This window comes from Zonotrichia albicollis, chromosome 1 (genome assembly GCF_047830755.1).
Source record: "Zonotrichia albicollis isolate bZonAlb1 chromosome 1, bZonAlb1.hap1, whole genome shotgun sequence".
NCBI lineage: Eukaryota > Metazoa > Chordata > Aves > Passeriformes > Passerellidae > Zonotrichia > Zonotrichia albicollis.
Window position 1 is genome coordinate 108,976,346 of NC_133819.1, and position 17,112 is coordinate 108,993,457.

The 17,112-nt window shown below is 36.7% G+C and overlaps 1 protein-coding gene across 3 annotated transcripts in view; it reads right to left on the bottom strand.

Annotated features, from left to right (window-relative positions):
- Nucleotides 1–490: 490 nt before the first annotated feature.
- SS18 (SS18 subunit of BAF chromatin remodeling complex) overlaps nucleotides 491–17,112 on the bottom strand; it is a 42,816-nt gene continuing 26,194 nt past the window's right edge. Inside the window, exons 6-11 of one of the 3 annotated variants that reach the window (XM_074549846.1) lie at nucleotides 11,431–11,598; nucleotides 10,612–10,716; nucleotides 8,338–8,430; nucleotides 7,497–7,619; nucleotides 4,693–4,826; nucleotides 491–2,565 (exon numbers count right to left, since the gene is read on the bottom strand). In XM_074549846.1, coding sequence (XP_074405947.1) covers nucleotides 2,539–2,565; nucleotides 4,693–4,826; nucleotides 7,497–7,619; nucleotides 8,338–8,430; nucleotides 10,612–10,716; nucleotides 11,431–11,598 — 650 coding nt within the window. In that variant the 3' untranslated portion in view covers nucleotides 491–2,538. The remainder of the gene's footprint in view (nucleotides 2,566–4,692; nucleotides 4,827–7,496; nucleotides 7,620–8,337; nucleotides 8,431–10,611; nucleotides 10,717–11,430; nucleotides 11,599–17,112) is intronic. The other 2 variants (XM_074549856.1, XM_074549866.1) reach the window with 2 other exon arrangements.

Genomic DNA, 17,112 nt, shown 5'->3' on the forward strand with positions numbered 1-17,112 from the left:
ACAATTAAACCTTGCAAATGCAGTAGTCTCTAGGAGGGAAACCCTGGAGGAAATTCTGCTTATTAAAACTGCAATTTTAGTTTCCATTAAAAAGGAGAATAAGACAACAGAAGATGGGTTGGCAAGACAAATTATTTCTTAATGTCAGTTGAGCCTATTTCAAATGAGATAACGTATCTACACCAGGTTGGGTTCAACACATTTTTGCCTCGTCAACTCATTTATCTAATTCAGTCATCTTGATTATAGCCTCATGGACCTTCATTTTCAGAGAAAGAATTTCTTAACAAACAACCTACACAACATGCTGATTACTGAACAGTTAATTCTAATTAACTTGGCTATGGCAAGAGAATTTTGATAAAGTCCTAGACTGCAAATAAGGTCTGGTTATTCTGGCCAAACATCTTTAAAATCAAAACCCACAGCAGAGTCTCCAGATGAGACATCAGAGTGATAGGGATCTAATTTAAAGAAACAAATGAGAAAATTAAAATCACAAATAATTTATTCTTCCGTTAGAATTGATGGAGTACAGTTTTAAATAGCAATGAAGTACACAGTGGTGGAAAATTGGCACAGAACCTACAAGATTTTAATTCATAATAATGTTCCTCATGCCATATCTGTTCATACCTTGATGAGTATTTTCTATTGACTTTAAGAAAACTGTTTTCCTTTTAAAAAGGACGCACAAATTGAAAATCTTGTCTTCCATACATAATGTCACACACACTATGAACATAAGTCATTTTTTTATCCCCCTGAACATTGATTGCAAACTGAAAAAACACAAAATATCATTTTACTCCTGGGTTAATTTTAGGTTTTATCATTTATAGAAGTTGCAAGGGATTTTTGAATGCATATATTTCTGCAGAATAGAATATCCATTTATTTATCTGATGCACAGTTTTAGGGCAATTTCAAAACCAATTTTTTTGTGTACTGTTGTTATTGATCAACGTGCTGCCTCTCTCACATGCAACACTATAAGCATTAATGCAATTCCAAACAAAATTTGGCATTTGCCTCACCAACAGGTTTTATACTTAATGTTATAAAACATCCCCTTGGTCTCATGTTAACCAATAAGAAAAATGGGCACAAACAAAAATGTCCCTTTTCTAATGTTATTAACTCCCAGTTAGGAAAGCTGTCCTGGTTCCGGCCAGGACAGAGTTAATTTCTGCAGTAGCCAGGAGGAGACACCTCATTTTCAGGGGACCCTTCCAGGCAGTGCAGCATGGGGTGGAACCAGGCTCTGCATGGTGAGCAATCAAGCACGTGTGAAGCCTTCACCTCTTTCTTGCACCCTCTGGCACTGGCATTGCTGCCGTTCCCTTCCTTTTGCTGTTTGCAGTAAATTGTTCTCTCAAGCCCTGATCTTTCTCTTTTGTGCCTCTGATTCTCCTCTCCAGCCTGCCACAAGGGAAGGGGAGGGAGAGTGGGGAGCAAGCGAGCAGCGCGTGGCTTGGAGTGTGTCAGTGGGAAGACTAAAATTGGGGGGCACCATTCCTAAACCATGACAAAAGTTTAGATAGGTTTTACAAAGTCCTCTAGGCTATTGTGATACATACAAATTATTCAACTAAAGGTTAAAATACACTTATACAATACAGTCCTGTTCTCCATATTCTTTTTCAAGTTCTTTGCATATTCAAGCCAAGTAAAATTAACACTTGTCATTTTCTTTATTGCAATTATTAAGAAGGATTACAGCTTGCTTATGCAAAGCTCTGACAAAACACTTGAGAAATAAAACCCAAACGTTTATCTTGTTACCCAAAAAATGTTGCAGAAAATTGTCAAACTATGTTAGAAACAATTTTTACAAAACCGCTTCACTCAGAAAAATTGGAAAGCTTACAAAATTTATCTTTGCACAAGACTATATTACACTGTCCTTAATTATGTTCCCATTTAGATAACTGGGATTCTCAATCTTTGTATGTGAACCCATCAGTGACATAGAATGCTCTCCATCTTTTCACTGTTATCTTTATTGTACACCATTTCGAGACTAATACAATCAAGCATTTACCATGCCCTACCCATTTTAACAGTAGATTTGTTATCCTGCCCAGCGAGTAGTGTACTGTCTTGCATATTCATCACATGTAAAACATAATATACAAAATATTGCTGCTGTAAAAAGTGTGCATTTCCCCTTTCCCCCTACAAAAAAAATCTGTGGAAAAAATATTAAATTCCCATAACCTTCATAAACATACAAAGCTGTTTGCACCTCTCAGTCTGTAACAGTATATTTGACATACAGTTCTCGACTCACTGCAAATTGTTATGTCACAGATTTTCTGTCCAATATTGCCATCTAGAGTAGAGATGTGAAACTAGTTTCTGAGAATCTACAGTCTTTAACAATTAACCCATAAAGACTGTATACCATAAAACAGCCACAAGATTTTTCCAAAATCTAGATGGAATGGGAGGTTCTCATCTCGGGAAGATGTCCACAGTGCTGAGGAGAAAATATGGCTGCTAATAGATTTTGCCTACCGGAATGTGAGTACTTTTTCACTGTTGGTAATTTCCATATTGACCCTAAAAAAAATTCAAAATACATAATTAGACTACAAGGCATATTTTCCTGCATTTAAAGCTGCAATTGGAAGACCATCCAAATAAACTGTGATATTAAAAGATGGAAACTAATACAAGTAAATGATATACTGATATGAGTAACTAGCGTAGTTTCATCTCACTAAAAATACTTTGTGCTTTAATGCAGAAGTAAGACCAAAGATATGAATTTAAGGCCAGGAGCCTGATTTGATCAAAAGAGTATGCCTTTATATTCAATAGGCTGCTGTGAAATCAGTAGAACATCATTAAAAAAAAAAGATGGTGATTATTTCCCACCTAAACTCTGAAAATTATTTCAAAAAGTCAAGGTCACCAAAATTCAAAGTAATTTAGGAAAGTAACCATGAAACAAGGTACCTAAAATTATTACTCTATCAAGCATTACATGTATTTCAAAACCAAGGCACATCCTGGTGAACACTAACAACCCAAGTCCACATATCCTACAGGAGGCAATTATTCCACAGATCTGATACACAGAATTACCACCCTTACTGATATTCTCTATATCTTTTGACAGAATGTCATGTACTGCAGAGGTGGACAGAGGTGAAAGCATCAATGCTGTAAGCTTACCATGATCCTTCACCACAGGGTTCAAGGCTTGCAGAAAGAAGTACTGTGCTAGGAAATGAGCATCTCCAAACTGATCCTGCCACTGTTCCATGTAAAGTACTACCACAACAAGGTAGTGTTTTACATTTTAGTTTTATGTTGCAATGTCAGTTATATTCCATTATAATATAACAATCAGTCACGAAGAAGAGTTTCACAACAGCTGCCAGATGAGAATTTAAGCAGCACAATTCCTATAGGAATGGCCAGTATGAAAGAGAGGTCTTCTATAATTGAATTTCCCAGTGGAACTTACAAGTGCACAAACTGGAGGAGCACAGCCTATCTACAGAGAGGGCTATCCACCTCTACTGCAAGGAAAGCTGGAAAAACCTCGGCAACTGTGATTAAGTTTCCTTGACCCTATACTGGCCACAAGCAAAGAATTCTTCTGTAGCTTATTGTTTCCAGAGGAAGGTACTGGTTCAGTGCATAAACATTTTATCTGTTAAATAATTAAAAGTAACTGCATCTCTAAACTACCACACAGAGAGTTTGTTCCTTCTTCCTTGTCTTTTCTAACTTCTCTAGAAAGAAAGCCAACTGTTCTTCAAAATTCTGGGCAATTCTCACTTCCTCAGAGTAGTTTTTCTTGAAAGTTCAACTGATCTTCTACTGACATAACAGGATTTTATTTAAACATTAGAACCTCAAATTTATAATTTAGTTAATCTTAACATTATTTATACCAAGCAAAGTAACAGTGTACATTTTAATGACGTTTCTGAATGATTCGTAGTGAAAAGTTTGGATTTTTAAAAGTTAGTACCTTTTACGGGGACAAACCTGTTTCATCCTTTAATTTGAAGACAGCTCTTTTACATGAGCCCTTCACTACAACTCCAGCCCAATGTTTTGGTGGTAATTGTTTGTTTGTTTTCATCTTGACTTAGCAGTGATAGGAATGAAGCAGCTGATTTTCAGGTCACTTCCTTCCCATGTTCACTGCCCCCTTATACTGCTCAGAGAAAATCTGTGCAAAAACAAGTTCATGTCTCCCCATAAGCTCTGCAGCTGAAAGACCTCAGCTGCACGCCTCAGGTGCTTCTGCAACTGAGGAGGATGATTATGATTAGGATTTGTGTTTGTGGAAAATAAATTCAACCATTTCTATTGCAAAGAAGTAATGAAAAATGATCCACCATGAGATTTGGAAACCTCATCTTTCATATTAGTCATTCACCATAAGGCTATGAAACACATCACCTTAATTTCTAACATCCAAAAACACTGCTGGGAAGACCTCACTTTGCCAAATTGCATTAAAATTTAGCAAACTCAGGAGAGAATGACTAATCACAATTCCATACAAATGATTCTTGGTAACTCACCAAGAAATAAACTCCATGAGAATTGTATGTACATACCTGAAAGACCATGTCCTAAAATTCCTTAGTTTAAATGTCCAGAATCTAAGATTATTAAATGAGTGTGTAAGAATCACAACTTGCTCATCAAACAGAAGAATACCTGGTCATATCCGTAAGGCCTCTGCTGTGGTGGTTGTGGTGGCCCAGGCTGCGTGGGTCTGTATCCCCCATACTGTTGTCCTTGTCCCTGTGGATAATTGGGATACTGAGGCCCTGGACCACTCTGGGAAGGACCTGGGGATCATTAAATTAAAAAAAAAACAAAACAAAAAAAAAAAAACAACAAAACAAGAGTGCTTAAGATGTTGGAAAAAAGAGAACAGGGAAAACACTGAATTTTACAGCTAAAACCACTGAATTTTACAGCTAACCAGGACTAAGAAATACCACTACTATGCAATTAGGTCTTTTGAGTGTCCTACCTCCCTCCCCCTGGAAAGCACCTTGGCTGCCAGGGCCTGTGCTCCAACCACAGAAACATTTACTTTTATTTATATATTCATTATTTAATATCAATGCATGTAGTTCCATGAACAGGACAGAGAAGAACAAGGCAAGAAATGATACACATGAGCCCTTTCCAGGATTTAGGAAGGCAGTCTCCTGATGTAGGCTGCTTGAGTTCCAGAATTTTCTAATGCCAAGAGCAGCCAGATAATCAGCTATGTTTAGCATCTGGACTTTCTGAAGAGACCAGCAGCACTGTGCTGCCAGAAAGTGCAGTCCCACACCACAGCAGGCAATCATGGATGGGGTGTCAGGCAAGCAAGCTACACATGTATAAAATGTGAGATGTGACAAGCAGTAAAAGGTATTGTGAGATGGAAAAATGCACCCTCTACTCCACACTCCTCTGGTAATATTAACTTTCCAGAAAAAGGTTAAGAAAAACCCAAAACCTGGACTCCAGTCTTTTTTGTCTGTAAAAGAAGTGGTTCTTTTGCAAGTATAACTCTCTGTTACTATTCACAGAGACTTGGCTTGTCTACCACTGGAAGCTGCACGTTACCACCATCAGGCATTGCAGCCATATTCCAAACAAAATTATCCCCATCCACCCCAGCACTGGGAGAGATGTACTCTGTATTTCAGTGGCACTCCTATGAATCCTCAGCAGTGGATCTGTCAGCTTTTTCAACAACACTCCTCAAAAACTGAGTCTCTATTTTTCAGAGCTGAAGATCTACAGCTTTTCAGACAGGCTTTTCTTTTAAACAAACCAACACTTTTGTTTCCTTCCCTTCAGAAGAAACAGATATGTTTTTAGCAATGGTGATTCAGTGCTAAAGAGGTCTAATCTGAGCTACAGGCACTGGACATTAAGATGACATCAGTAATTCTGGATCTGTAAGACAGTGAAAAGATGACCTGGAGAAGAAAAGCTCCATAAGCTATCACCATTCTCCTCAGGCCTCAAATCCCCTTGAACTATGCAGTTTCACCTTTCCACAGTGAAACAAAATCTTAAAGATTGATAATGATGTCTGAGATATTGATTTATTTCTGAAAATTAGAAAGCAATTAAATATTAAATTGAGCAAGAATACGACATCCTAAAAGTGCTGTGTTCATCTGATAAATGAACATGGGTTTATTTATTCATGGTAATTCTTTACAGCTGAATTCTAAATATTCACTGACAAATTTCACAGGAAAAAATGGAACTTCAGTAACAATTTTGGCTAAAAACAAGAAACTGAAAAATATGTTATTCTGTTTTACAAATTATATTGGGTAAGTGGCTCCAAAAGACTTCCTAATCCCTTTTTCTTCTAGTATTTCTTAACCTAAACTTTCTGAATAAATCAGATTTTATTTCTTTACTTACAAAGTTCAGAGCAGTGATCAACATGACCTCTACTCTGACCTTTAGTCTATTCCTATATTATGTTTAGCAGAATGTAGGTACAAGTATTACTCCAGAACTCTCAATTCATCCATAAACTACAGAAGTAGAACTTGGTAAACCTTTGGATCCTCTTAAAGCTTAACTCTGTCTCAACATAACTGGATTTCATGTGAATCTGGCATTTATCTACATGGCAAACAAATTACCCATGCATTTCCTCACATACACACAATGCTGAAAGCTTTAGCATTTAAGCCTGCAAAAGAGCTGAAAGCTAATATACATGGAATTTATGAAATTTCAGAGATTCCTTCTTCTGCCATAAATTTATGTATATTGCTTTACAGTATGAAAGCAAATAAAACTTTTTTGAGTTTCAGCATGCTCTTCTGACACGAAGTTTTTTAGAATTAATTCACCAAAATTACATTCTACTGCTTTAAGTTTCCTTTTTGGGTGGTTTTCCTTGAATCCAGGGACTTATGGCAGAGGATTTCTCATTCCAGCCATGTACCAGAAGGTTTTGACTACTAGCGCAAATTTAAAAGGCACAGTTGCTTTAAAGGTGTGCTGTCAATGCTTACAGTCACTTCTCTGTACAGTACAGTCACTGATCAGTACAAAAATTTGAAAATAATGGTTCATGTATGTTGAATGAAGTTTTAAACCAATTTTAAAAAGACTGTTTTAATTGGCAAATCCACAGATGAAAGTGGTTCTTTGTCATCTTTGTGCGTATGTTCACCTACAGAAGACAGAAAAGAGCAGAATCTTTCTGGGTCCTTCTAAATTACAGACACCTACTGCAATGCTGTTTAGTCACCCTCAGTTTTCTGTGCTACCACACTCTCTAGACTGCCTAATCCTAAACAGATCTAACTCCCAAAAGACACTGCCTTCTATGTTTTCTTGTCTCAGCCCAGTGAAATTGCAGGCACAGAGCTGTTCTGTCCAAGCCTGGCCTCTGGACACAGTCAAACAGGGATGGAGTAACACACAACAAAGGTCTCTCTTAGTCCTTTCTGTGACAGCTGTCTGTGTCCTCAGGTTCTTACCATAACCCTGCTGTTGTCCTGGATAGCCTTGCTGGCCGGGATATTGCTGCTGCTGTGGTGGATAACCCTGCTGCTGGGGTGGTCCTTGATATGCATCTTGCTGCTGACCGTATTGCGAGTTTCCTGTAAGATCATTGCAAGAAAGCAAAAACTCATAAAGATACCTATTTTATTTTTTTTCCTTCTAAGATGCACAGCCAACAACACAAGAACAAAATGAAAATGCAATATTGATTTCAAAAACTGAACAAAACAAAGAAAACTCAAACCAAACAGAAGGAACTCGGCCAAACAAACTGCAGTTAAAGCCAATTTTGCAAAGTTGAACTGCAGCATTTTCAGCATCTCTGCCAAACGAGCATTACATTTACTGGAACATCACAGTCATAAGATCATGACTATGCTAAATAAAATAAAATTAAAAAAAAAGACAAAATTAAGGACAGCTACAAGAGCACAGACTAGCTACACAAGATCAGCAAGCTGTTTCCTAACGGCACTATAATTATACAAAATATACACACACAAAAAGATATATAACTGAACCGACAACTTTATGTTAAAATAAAAATTTCCATTGAGGTAAAAAAAAAAATCTCTAGAGTGTTTTAGTCATTTTACTGTTGTTAGAATGGCAAATTGTAGTTATTTATTTAAGGTGTTTGCAAGAAATTATTCTGAAGGCTCCAAGTTCCCTGCCATTTCCAAGACAGCCAGCAACTAGTATTCTACAAGAGCTTTGCATGGGTATAAGTTGTGTTGTGCAAGAATGTCTGTTCCCGTTGAGGGTGGGGGAGGAGAGGGAATGTCTGTGCATATGTGTGTGAAGGTATATAGATACCTCCTTCGTAGTAATGTTGTGAGGAATCCTCATAAGGCCTATCGTAGCCTTGTTCAGGATACGACGGTTGCTGATAACCGTAATCATTATGACCTACATCAATTCGACAAGAGACAGGAAGAAACGTTAATGGCCTCTGAGTGAAAACCCTAAAAATATTTCATTTCTCAGAAAAATGAAAAAAAAAATTTCAACTGGATATACATGAAAAAGAATTTTCAATTGTATTAGCCAAAGACTTACTAATATGATTTCCTTTCATATTGAATTAACATGTGACAGGGGAAAAAAAAGGCTTAATGCAGTAGTTCTAGAAACATCACAGTAAGGGATGGTCTTAACCTTCCAATAATCCTTGTTGGGGGAGTCGGAGGGGGAGAGAGTACTTCATCTTTCACTCAAAAAAAAAATGAAAGCATTTAGGCCTTTCACATGTAAATAACCTGAATTAAATTAGAATGAACAAAGAAAGCAATTATCATACTTTGTCTAACACCTGTTCTGCTGATCTCCAATTCAAAAGCATATGCTAAAAGCAGTGTGAAATATAACAAATAAAGCTCAATGAAGTTATGAACCATCATCTACATTAAATTCTGGTTCTGAATGACAGAAATACAACACTCCCAAGGTTTTCCCTACAAACAGAATTTCTACTTAAAGTCTTAAGAAAACTTTTCCTCTTACATTCCAGTCCTGAGCAGACTCATTACAAACAAACCTTTCTACTCAGAGACTACAGCCATCTCTGATTAAGAAACCAATACATGTAGTAAGCACCCCACCTGTTGTTGTTTTTAGCACACGTCTTTTCTGTAACAGATTATCAAAATATATCTTATTGCTAATTTGGTGAAAAATACATGCCAAAACTTTGTTTACATTTGAAATTAAATAGTATAAATTTGGAATAAAATTTTTAGATACAAGTAAGGAAAGGAGGAAACAGTTCTGAAACTCAGTGGTTTTGTCGTCAGGTCTGCAACTGTACCATACATCACTGACTGAATCTTACATGCATACATAACCATTAAAACAAGTCTTAAAATATTCTACTTGTACTCCACATAAAAGTAACAATGAGGTAATGATAAAGATGACTCTTAAGAAGGACTAGATCTTAGAAGTCATCTGTGCTGCCACAAAGCTGTTGATGGTAACATCAAAATGCCTTTACTAGAGCAAATTGCCTGTAACAATTTAGCGTTCATGTGTACACATAAATGTTCCAAAATGAAATCTGAATAATTATCATTAATGCAACTTGTAAAATAACACTGCACACACACCTCCAGAAATTAACACATGTAAGCTTATACAGATAAGGCTTGATGTACCTTAAAATCAATTTGATGGAAATCAAATTCAAACAACTGACTTGCATCCCTTTATCTGCTATGAGCAGTTGCTTTGGCAATTACACAGCCTTGCTTTGTATATATATTTTTAAACATTAAGATCTACCACATTTCTTGAGCTTCGTAAGATACCATTAAGTTGCACACATGGTTATCACAGCAGTCAGGAGTTAGCATCTTTGTTCTCCCAGTCTCTGTTCGGCCTGAAAACAAGTTAATTTCAACTTTTCTAACTTATAACACAATCCAATAGTCTTCAGCACTCCATAATCCAAGGGATAGGAGGACAGATTTATGAAATTCAAAGTTTCAATCTTGTCTTGAAAGCACTGAGGGGACATCTAAAGAGGATTCACATTTTCAATATCCTCAGGGCAGGGACCACTTTATTCCTGTATAAATGTTAAACTGAAGGCCCATACCATGTCAGCAATAACACATTTGTGTGACTTACACAAAAATGAGACACTAAGTTAAAAAAGTAGAGTATTTACAGAAAAAACCCACATCTTTTTAGCAAGTTTTTTCAGTTCAGTAAAATTTTTAATAAAAGGATATCGCCCCCTCTCTTATTGATAATAAATTTATGACTGTTTAAATTCATGTCAATCATATTAGAGATGCTAAGGAACTCTCCATTCTTTGAGAGACGCAAATTATTTCCATTCTTTTGAAATACTAAAACTGTTTTTAAGAGTTTCAAATGGGAGTAATACAAATTACGTGCTTTAAGTTGCAAATTTAACTAGTCACAGTAACTTAAACTGTAGTACAATTCTGAATTTGGAAGGTTTTTTAAATGTGAGGTATGATATCCAATTACTATTCTTGCCTCATCCCCTAATTTTGGGCATATGACTACATTAGTATTGGGCAGGTATAGAAAATGGGAAAGTTAACATTTATGAGAGATTACCATCAGGGTAATATTGCTGGTTCATGCCTTCTGGAGGACCTTGTCCACCATGACTGTATTGGTCCCCATAATAGTCTTCCTGGCCTGAGTACTGCTGTGGTGGGCCTGAAAAACCACAACCAGTCAATACGTAAATAACTTGTTTTGTCTGTTATAAAGCCTGCTAATTTCTGACTTTAGTATGAGAAATATTTCTCAAATGTATTCCCCACCCATATTGTTGCATTACAAACATATGTAATCTGGTTTAGCTTAAAAAATAAGTAAATGTATCTATATACATATACAAACACACAGTTGTTTGGCTGCACTAGACTGAGACTATATATATCAAACTTCAGTTTTAAGCTCATTTTAAGAATATGTGTATAACAGACTAGGGTGTTAAAAATAAAATTATTCCTCGTTGAAAAGGACTAAAAGAAAAAAGATAACCAAAATCGTGGAACATCGTTCCTTTTCCATAACTGAATGAATCCAGAAAACCAAGTAGGTATTCTGTTCCTTTTCTGTCCTATCAGTTAAATATCAGAATATCAAATTCTGCATCAGCATATCTGAGATGTGCAATTTCAGAATGTATAATCTCAGAAAGAACCAAAACAAAAAGAAAACAAACTTGTCTTCACATTTCATGGTGACAGCAGTAATCTCTTGCTGCAAGAACCACCCTTAAAATGGGTAACAAAAAGAGTGTGCAAACAAAGTCTGTCACACCAAATGACTTGACAGAAATTTGGATTAAGCAAGAAAGAGATGCAAAATGGTTTTAAACATGGTTATTTAAAATCAATGCAAAATACTGAAGTGAATTCCTACCTTGCTGTGGTGGCCTGTATGGAGGAATCTGTCTCTGCCCCATCATGTGATTTCCTTGGTTAACCTGGCCCATCATTCCCATCGGTGGCTGCTGCCCCTGGTAATGCTGGCCACCTGCCTGTGGCATGTTGTATTGCTGGGAGGGAGGCTGCTGGTGCATCATTGGACCTGCCAAAGGAGAAGTAGCAAAATTGTCAAAGACACAAATATGATTTGTGATTAAACCTTTCCAAAAGAACATAGAAAACCCAACCTTTAAAAATGGACCAAAAAAAGCTCTGTATATCCACTGTTCTGGTAAGGGTTTGTTGTTTCTGGACCTATGCAAATGTAGGTGAACAATTCAGCAGCCAAACTACAAAAGAGAAATCAACCTCAATAAGGTTGCTTTTTAGGTTTTTCTTCAAAACCACAGATATTAGTTTACACCTACAAAAGGATAACTGAAACACTTTGATGACTTTTTGCTATAAAAACAATCTTCAAAAAAAGCTTAGGTGAAAACCTGATGGTGAAACCTTGGTAAGTCATAGAAAAATTATTTAACATTAGTGATCTCCTTGGAGCATAGTTTCAATACACATACATAGTTGCTGTTATATTCCACCAACAAACCACTAAGCTGTTATCACAAAATCAACAATTTTATTTAGCCTGTAAAGACAAACCACATGAACCAGACAGGCAATTAAACAACAGGCATATGCAGAAAGCCCACAGAACACAGGCTCTGCCTGACACTGAACAGTCCTAAACAATCGGTAACAAAAAAATCTTTCATATTTAGTTGCACCAAGTTCTATGAACCACAGGAAGAGACCAAGAGAGATCAAGTACTGTCCATGTTTTATCAACTGACAAAATCTGATTAAGGCTCTACTTGGAGAAATGCAAATTTCAGTAATGAAAACAGACAGTTAAAGAGCACCCTACTGACACCACACAGCAATGAAAATTATGATTACACAATTTCATTATATGAGATTGCAGGTTAGACTGATACATTTAACAAAGAAAAGCCTCTGTGCCTCCTCTGTAGTACCACTTCAGAAGAGAGTTATTCCAGTATCAAAAACATGAGGAGGAAAAAGTTGTGACAAGGAGCTAAACTTTTTTAAGCAACAGATTTTTGTAATATATTCATTCAAACCACTTCACACATACTGCCCAGTCTATCATGGCAAAACCCTAAGCTTTTCTGGCTTTTAAAAAAATAATTTATTTTATAAACTACAAAGATAACAAGAAAGTAGCAGCTTCACTAAAAACTAAAACAAACCACGACATCAAACATCAAACTAGCAGAGCCACTCCTAAGTGCCATCCAGTGAGAAAAGGGAAGATATCACTTTTTTTCTGTATGCTTAGATTTTTCCCTTCCATTTAGTATTTCTGAAAAACTAGGTTCTGAAGCACAAACAGAAAGTCCTGTGTGAAACAACAGTACTGGGAAAATACCTAGATACACAGCCAAGCGACAATAGATTTATACAGGCAAAGGAATATGTTCTCACTTATATACTGTCTATGCAGAGTTACGAGGGAAAGTTATGACAAATTAATTAATGGTATGAATTCCAAGTGCATTAGTTAAATCCCATAAAACCCAGTGTGGGATCTCTCACTGAGAAGTGGCCTAAGCTTCATTTTCCTCTAAAGATAAATATTGGCCACTCTTAAGAAGATCCAGTTATGCTTCTGTCCTTCAGTATGGCAAGTTTCTGTGTCCTGACTTTAAAGTAAAAAAAGGATTCAATTTAGATGTACTTATTTTAATTGTTGGCAAAATACTTTTCCTTTTTTTGATCTTCTAAATGAGTAAGTAATTTAGATTATTCCGTTTCACTGCTCCTCTGTTTGGAGGTACTGAGAAACATCAGGCAGTCTTGATAAAAAATAGAAACTTGTTGCCATAATATTCCTAGATCTCAAGAAAGCTTGTTAATTAACAATATTAATATTAGTCACAATACAATGTGATAAAATGTGTTGGGTCCCTGTGGTGCAATGTAGAGATTTTCTGTTTGCTTTTTAAATTAGAACTTCATTAACGCTTTGTAGAGCCACAAAGAGAATTCACTACCCTGTATTAGGCTGTGTGTTGTGTTCATAACAGACGGCCTGGCTTCCTTCCAGTTTGGTTCTTCTTATTAAAAAGATACCTAAAAGAACCACCATGGTCTCTATTGCCTCATGGAACATAACCATTCTATGCAGTGGTTTTGAGGGATGAGGGAATTTTGACTTTATTCTTCCATTTGAAAAATCTAGCCTAGGAGAAACCTACATTTATTCATCGTGTAATACTTAATACGACATAAAATCCCAAAACTTAACACTTAAGACTCTTAATTCATTATCTACTTGGATATGGACAAACTTGAGAAGTGAGCCCAAGAGAACCTCATGAAATTCAACACGTCCAAGTGCAAGATGCAGCACCTGGGTGGGGGCAAACCTAGATATGAGTACAGAGTGGGAAACTCACTGAGAGCAGCCTTGAGAAGAACTTAGAGGGTTTGTGTTGATGAAAAGCTAGGTCTGCTCTGGCAATGTGGGCCTGCAGCCCAAAAAACCACCTGTATCCTGGGTGGCATGAAAGAACTTGTTGGCCAAGCGAGGTGAACCTGCCCCTCTGCTCTGCTCTGGTGAGATCCCACCCAGAGTGCTGTATCCAGCTCTAGGGGGTCCAGCACAGAAAGACACAGAAAGACCTGCTGGACAGGGTCAAGAGGAAGGCCAAAGGATTATCAGAGAAATAGATAAGGAAATGCTAAGAGAGCATGGAGCAGAGAAAGCTGCAGGGAGACCTCACTTTGGCCTTCCAGTACTTTAAGGGGGCTTTATAAAAGGGAAGGAGACGGACTTTCTATACAGGCAGACAGTGACATGGGGCAATCGTTTTAAATTGAAAGAGGGTAGGTATAGATGGGATATTAGGAGGAAATTCTTCAGTGTGAAGAGGCACTGGGACAGGTTGCCCAAAGAAGTTGTGAATGCAATACATCCCTGGATGTATTCAAGTCACCAGGCTGGATGGGGCTCTGAGAAACCTAGGCTAGTTGTAGCACAGGCAGGGAGGCCGGAACTATGTGATCCTTCAGGTCCCCTACAACCCAAACCATTCAATGACTTTATGTTTTCTAATATTTGTGGCACAGATTTTTGTAAGCACCCTAAAACACAGCTTTTGAATTCCTGATCAGGTAACACCAAAAACAAAATGCAGCAGCCCTCATCAAAATTTTTTTGGTGTTTTTCACATGTTTAAAAAAAAAAAAAGCTTCTTTTTTAAATGATGGTTTTAAGCCTTGTGCAAGCTTTCTTAGAAACTATAATGAGGGTCAATTTAACTTGACAAACACTACAATTCAGATTTGCTTAGTCAAATGAACCACCATCCTAAATTTAACACCAGGAGCAGTTTCAACATTTTCTCAAAAGATTTTGAGGATACAAAACTTTTTGCTACTCCTAATATATGATTCAGGCTGCAAATTAAGGACAGTAGACACTTCTCCACACTTTATTACTCCACAAATTTCTCATCTCAAACTGAACCTCAATTTCAGGTATCATTTTAAAAAAACTAGAACACAAAATGTCATAGAAAAAAAATCCTTAGTTACCAACACTGCCTTTCATGTTTTACTCCAGGGAAAGCAGATGAAAGCACAAGCTCCATGGCAGCTGTTTATATCTTTTGTTTTTTCATGACAAAAACTAGAGTGTCTTCTACAGCTAGACATCCTACACAATGCAGCTATAGCATGATGGCATTTCAGAAGGTGGAGGCAATTTTATTTCCCTCTAATACACTAGATTTCAAACAAAAAATGAGACTGCCCTGCTTTTTCCATAGCATCTTGACTACTGTAAACAGTTGAGGTACTGAAACCTAACAGTCTCAGCTTACACGGGAGTGAACAGATGGGAAGACATTTACAGAAGGCAGTCAAATTCAGAAATCACTTTATCCTGATCTGCCATACCCTGAATATGTTTATACTTTAGCTAACATTGGATGTTCCTATCTTTATGTTCCTTTCTTATGTGCACAACTAAACAACCAGAATCTGCATCTGTCTCATCTCTACTCTCTCCATATCTTCATATTTGCTTGTAAGTCAAAGAGCTCTGAAATTTTAATGGAATTTTTCCAAGGTTATAGAAATTAAACTATCAGTTAAGAATTTCAGCACCAGATTTGACAATTGGTCTCCAAGTTGACTGAGTCAACATGATCTTGTCCTGTAGAAGGCACCTGTAAACTTGTTCTCCTCTCTTACCACAGGAAACATATAATGCTCATTCAATAGAGACTGGGAATTTGATAACCTTGTGTCAAGCTCTTCTAGCACAGTAATGGAATCCCAGCAAAGGGATCTGACAAATGAGAAACAGCCTCAGGGCTGGCCATACATAACAGTTTCTGAGATGACCAAGCTACAATTGCTTGGTTCTTACTTATAAAATGCATTAATTCCACTACTAAATATTATTTCCTGAGTGTGAAAGATTTGTTCAATATAAAAAAAAGAGGAATATCCATGCAAGTTTCAGGTTTCAGAAAAATTATGCCTATATCTTCCCCCCTGAAAAGTCAAATACTGGCAACACTTGACATTTTTTTCAACCTAAGTAGTTTACCATACACAAGAAGAAATGCACCCATAAGAACATAATGCACCCATAAGAATATAGTTTCTTCAATATTCATTCAGTTCCTTCTGTTTCCTATCTTTTCCAAAAAGGTACCCAATATTCCTTGCAGATGTCCTGGGCTGCTATATTCACTTTTCAATGAAGAGTCATCTACAGAATCTTCCACTTAAAATATTTTGCTTTTTAAGTCCAAAATCACTAGAATTCCTCTTTTAAACTGGACTAACTATATGAAATCAATACCATGAAAACTTTGCTTCTCATTTAAGCTATTCCTCTGGATAGCATTTTATAACTAGTACAAAGCAATAATGAGTACAGAGATGATACAGGAAGTAAATCCAGCAAACAGTTCTGTTACTATGCCTTTTATTTCTTAATTAGCGCTTTTGCATTTTTTTCTTGCTAACACCATCTGCCTCACAAGGTGTATATACAGCAAGATGTTTTGGAAGCAAGTGCACATAAAGAGGTTATGCTCAAGCATAACCCAAGTGTTAGAGCAAGCCTTTCTGAGTGTTATGGTGGTTTTATCTATTATATAAAAGTATGCTTCTTTTCCCCTGGAAGTACTGGCTTCATTCTGTACATGGTAGCTATCACCCACTGAAGAACTATTTCAGTATTTTGTTTCTGTTCATGTGATACCTAGTCAAAGACTGAAGACAGAATTATTAATTTATTCATAGGTTCTCTAATGGCACCCATAAGTAATTTGTCCAAATCTTCATAATGAATATACTTTGACAACTCTCCAATGAAATCAGATGGTATTGTAATCTTACCATCAAATTCATTCCTCTACAAATGAGGAACCCACATAGGGAAAGATTAAGGCAAAAAACATCTACTAATTTTTAACAGCCACCTTGAGATGCTAAGACCTCATCTTGTGGAATATTTAGCATTATATTTAGCTAGTGCTGTTATTAACTGACAGATGTAGTAGGATCTCTCATTTTCAGTATGGATCAATCCTGGAGGACAAAGAAACAAAGCATACTTAGGGGTTCACAA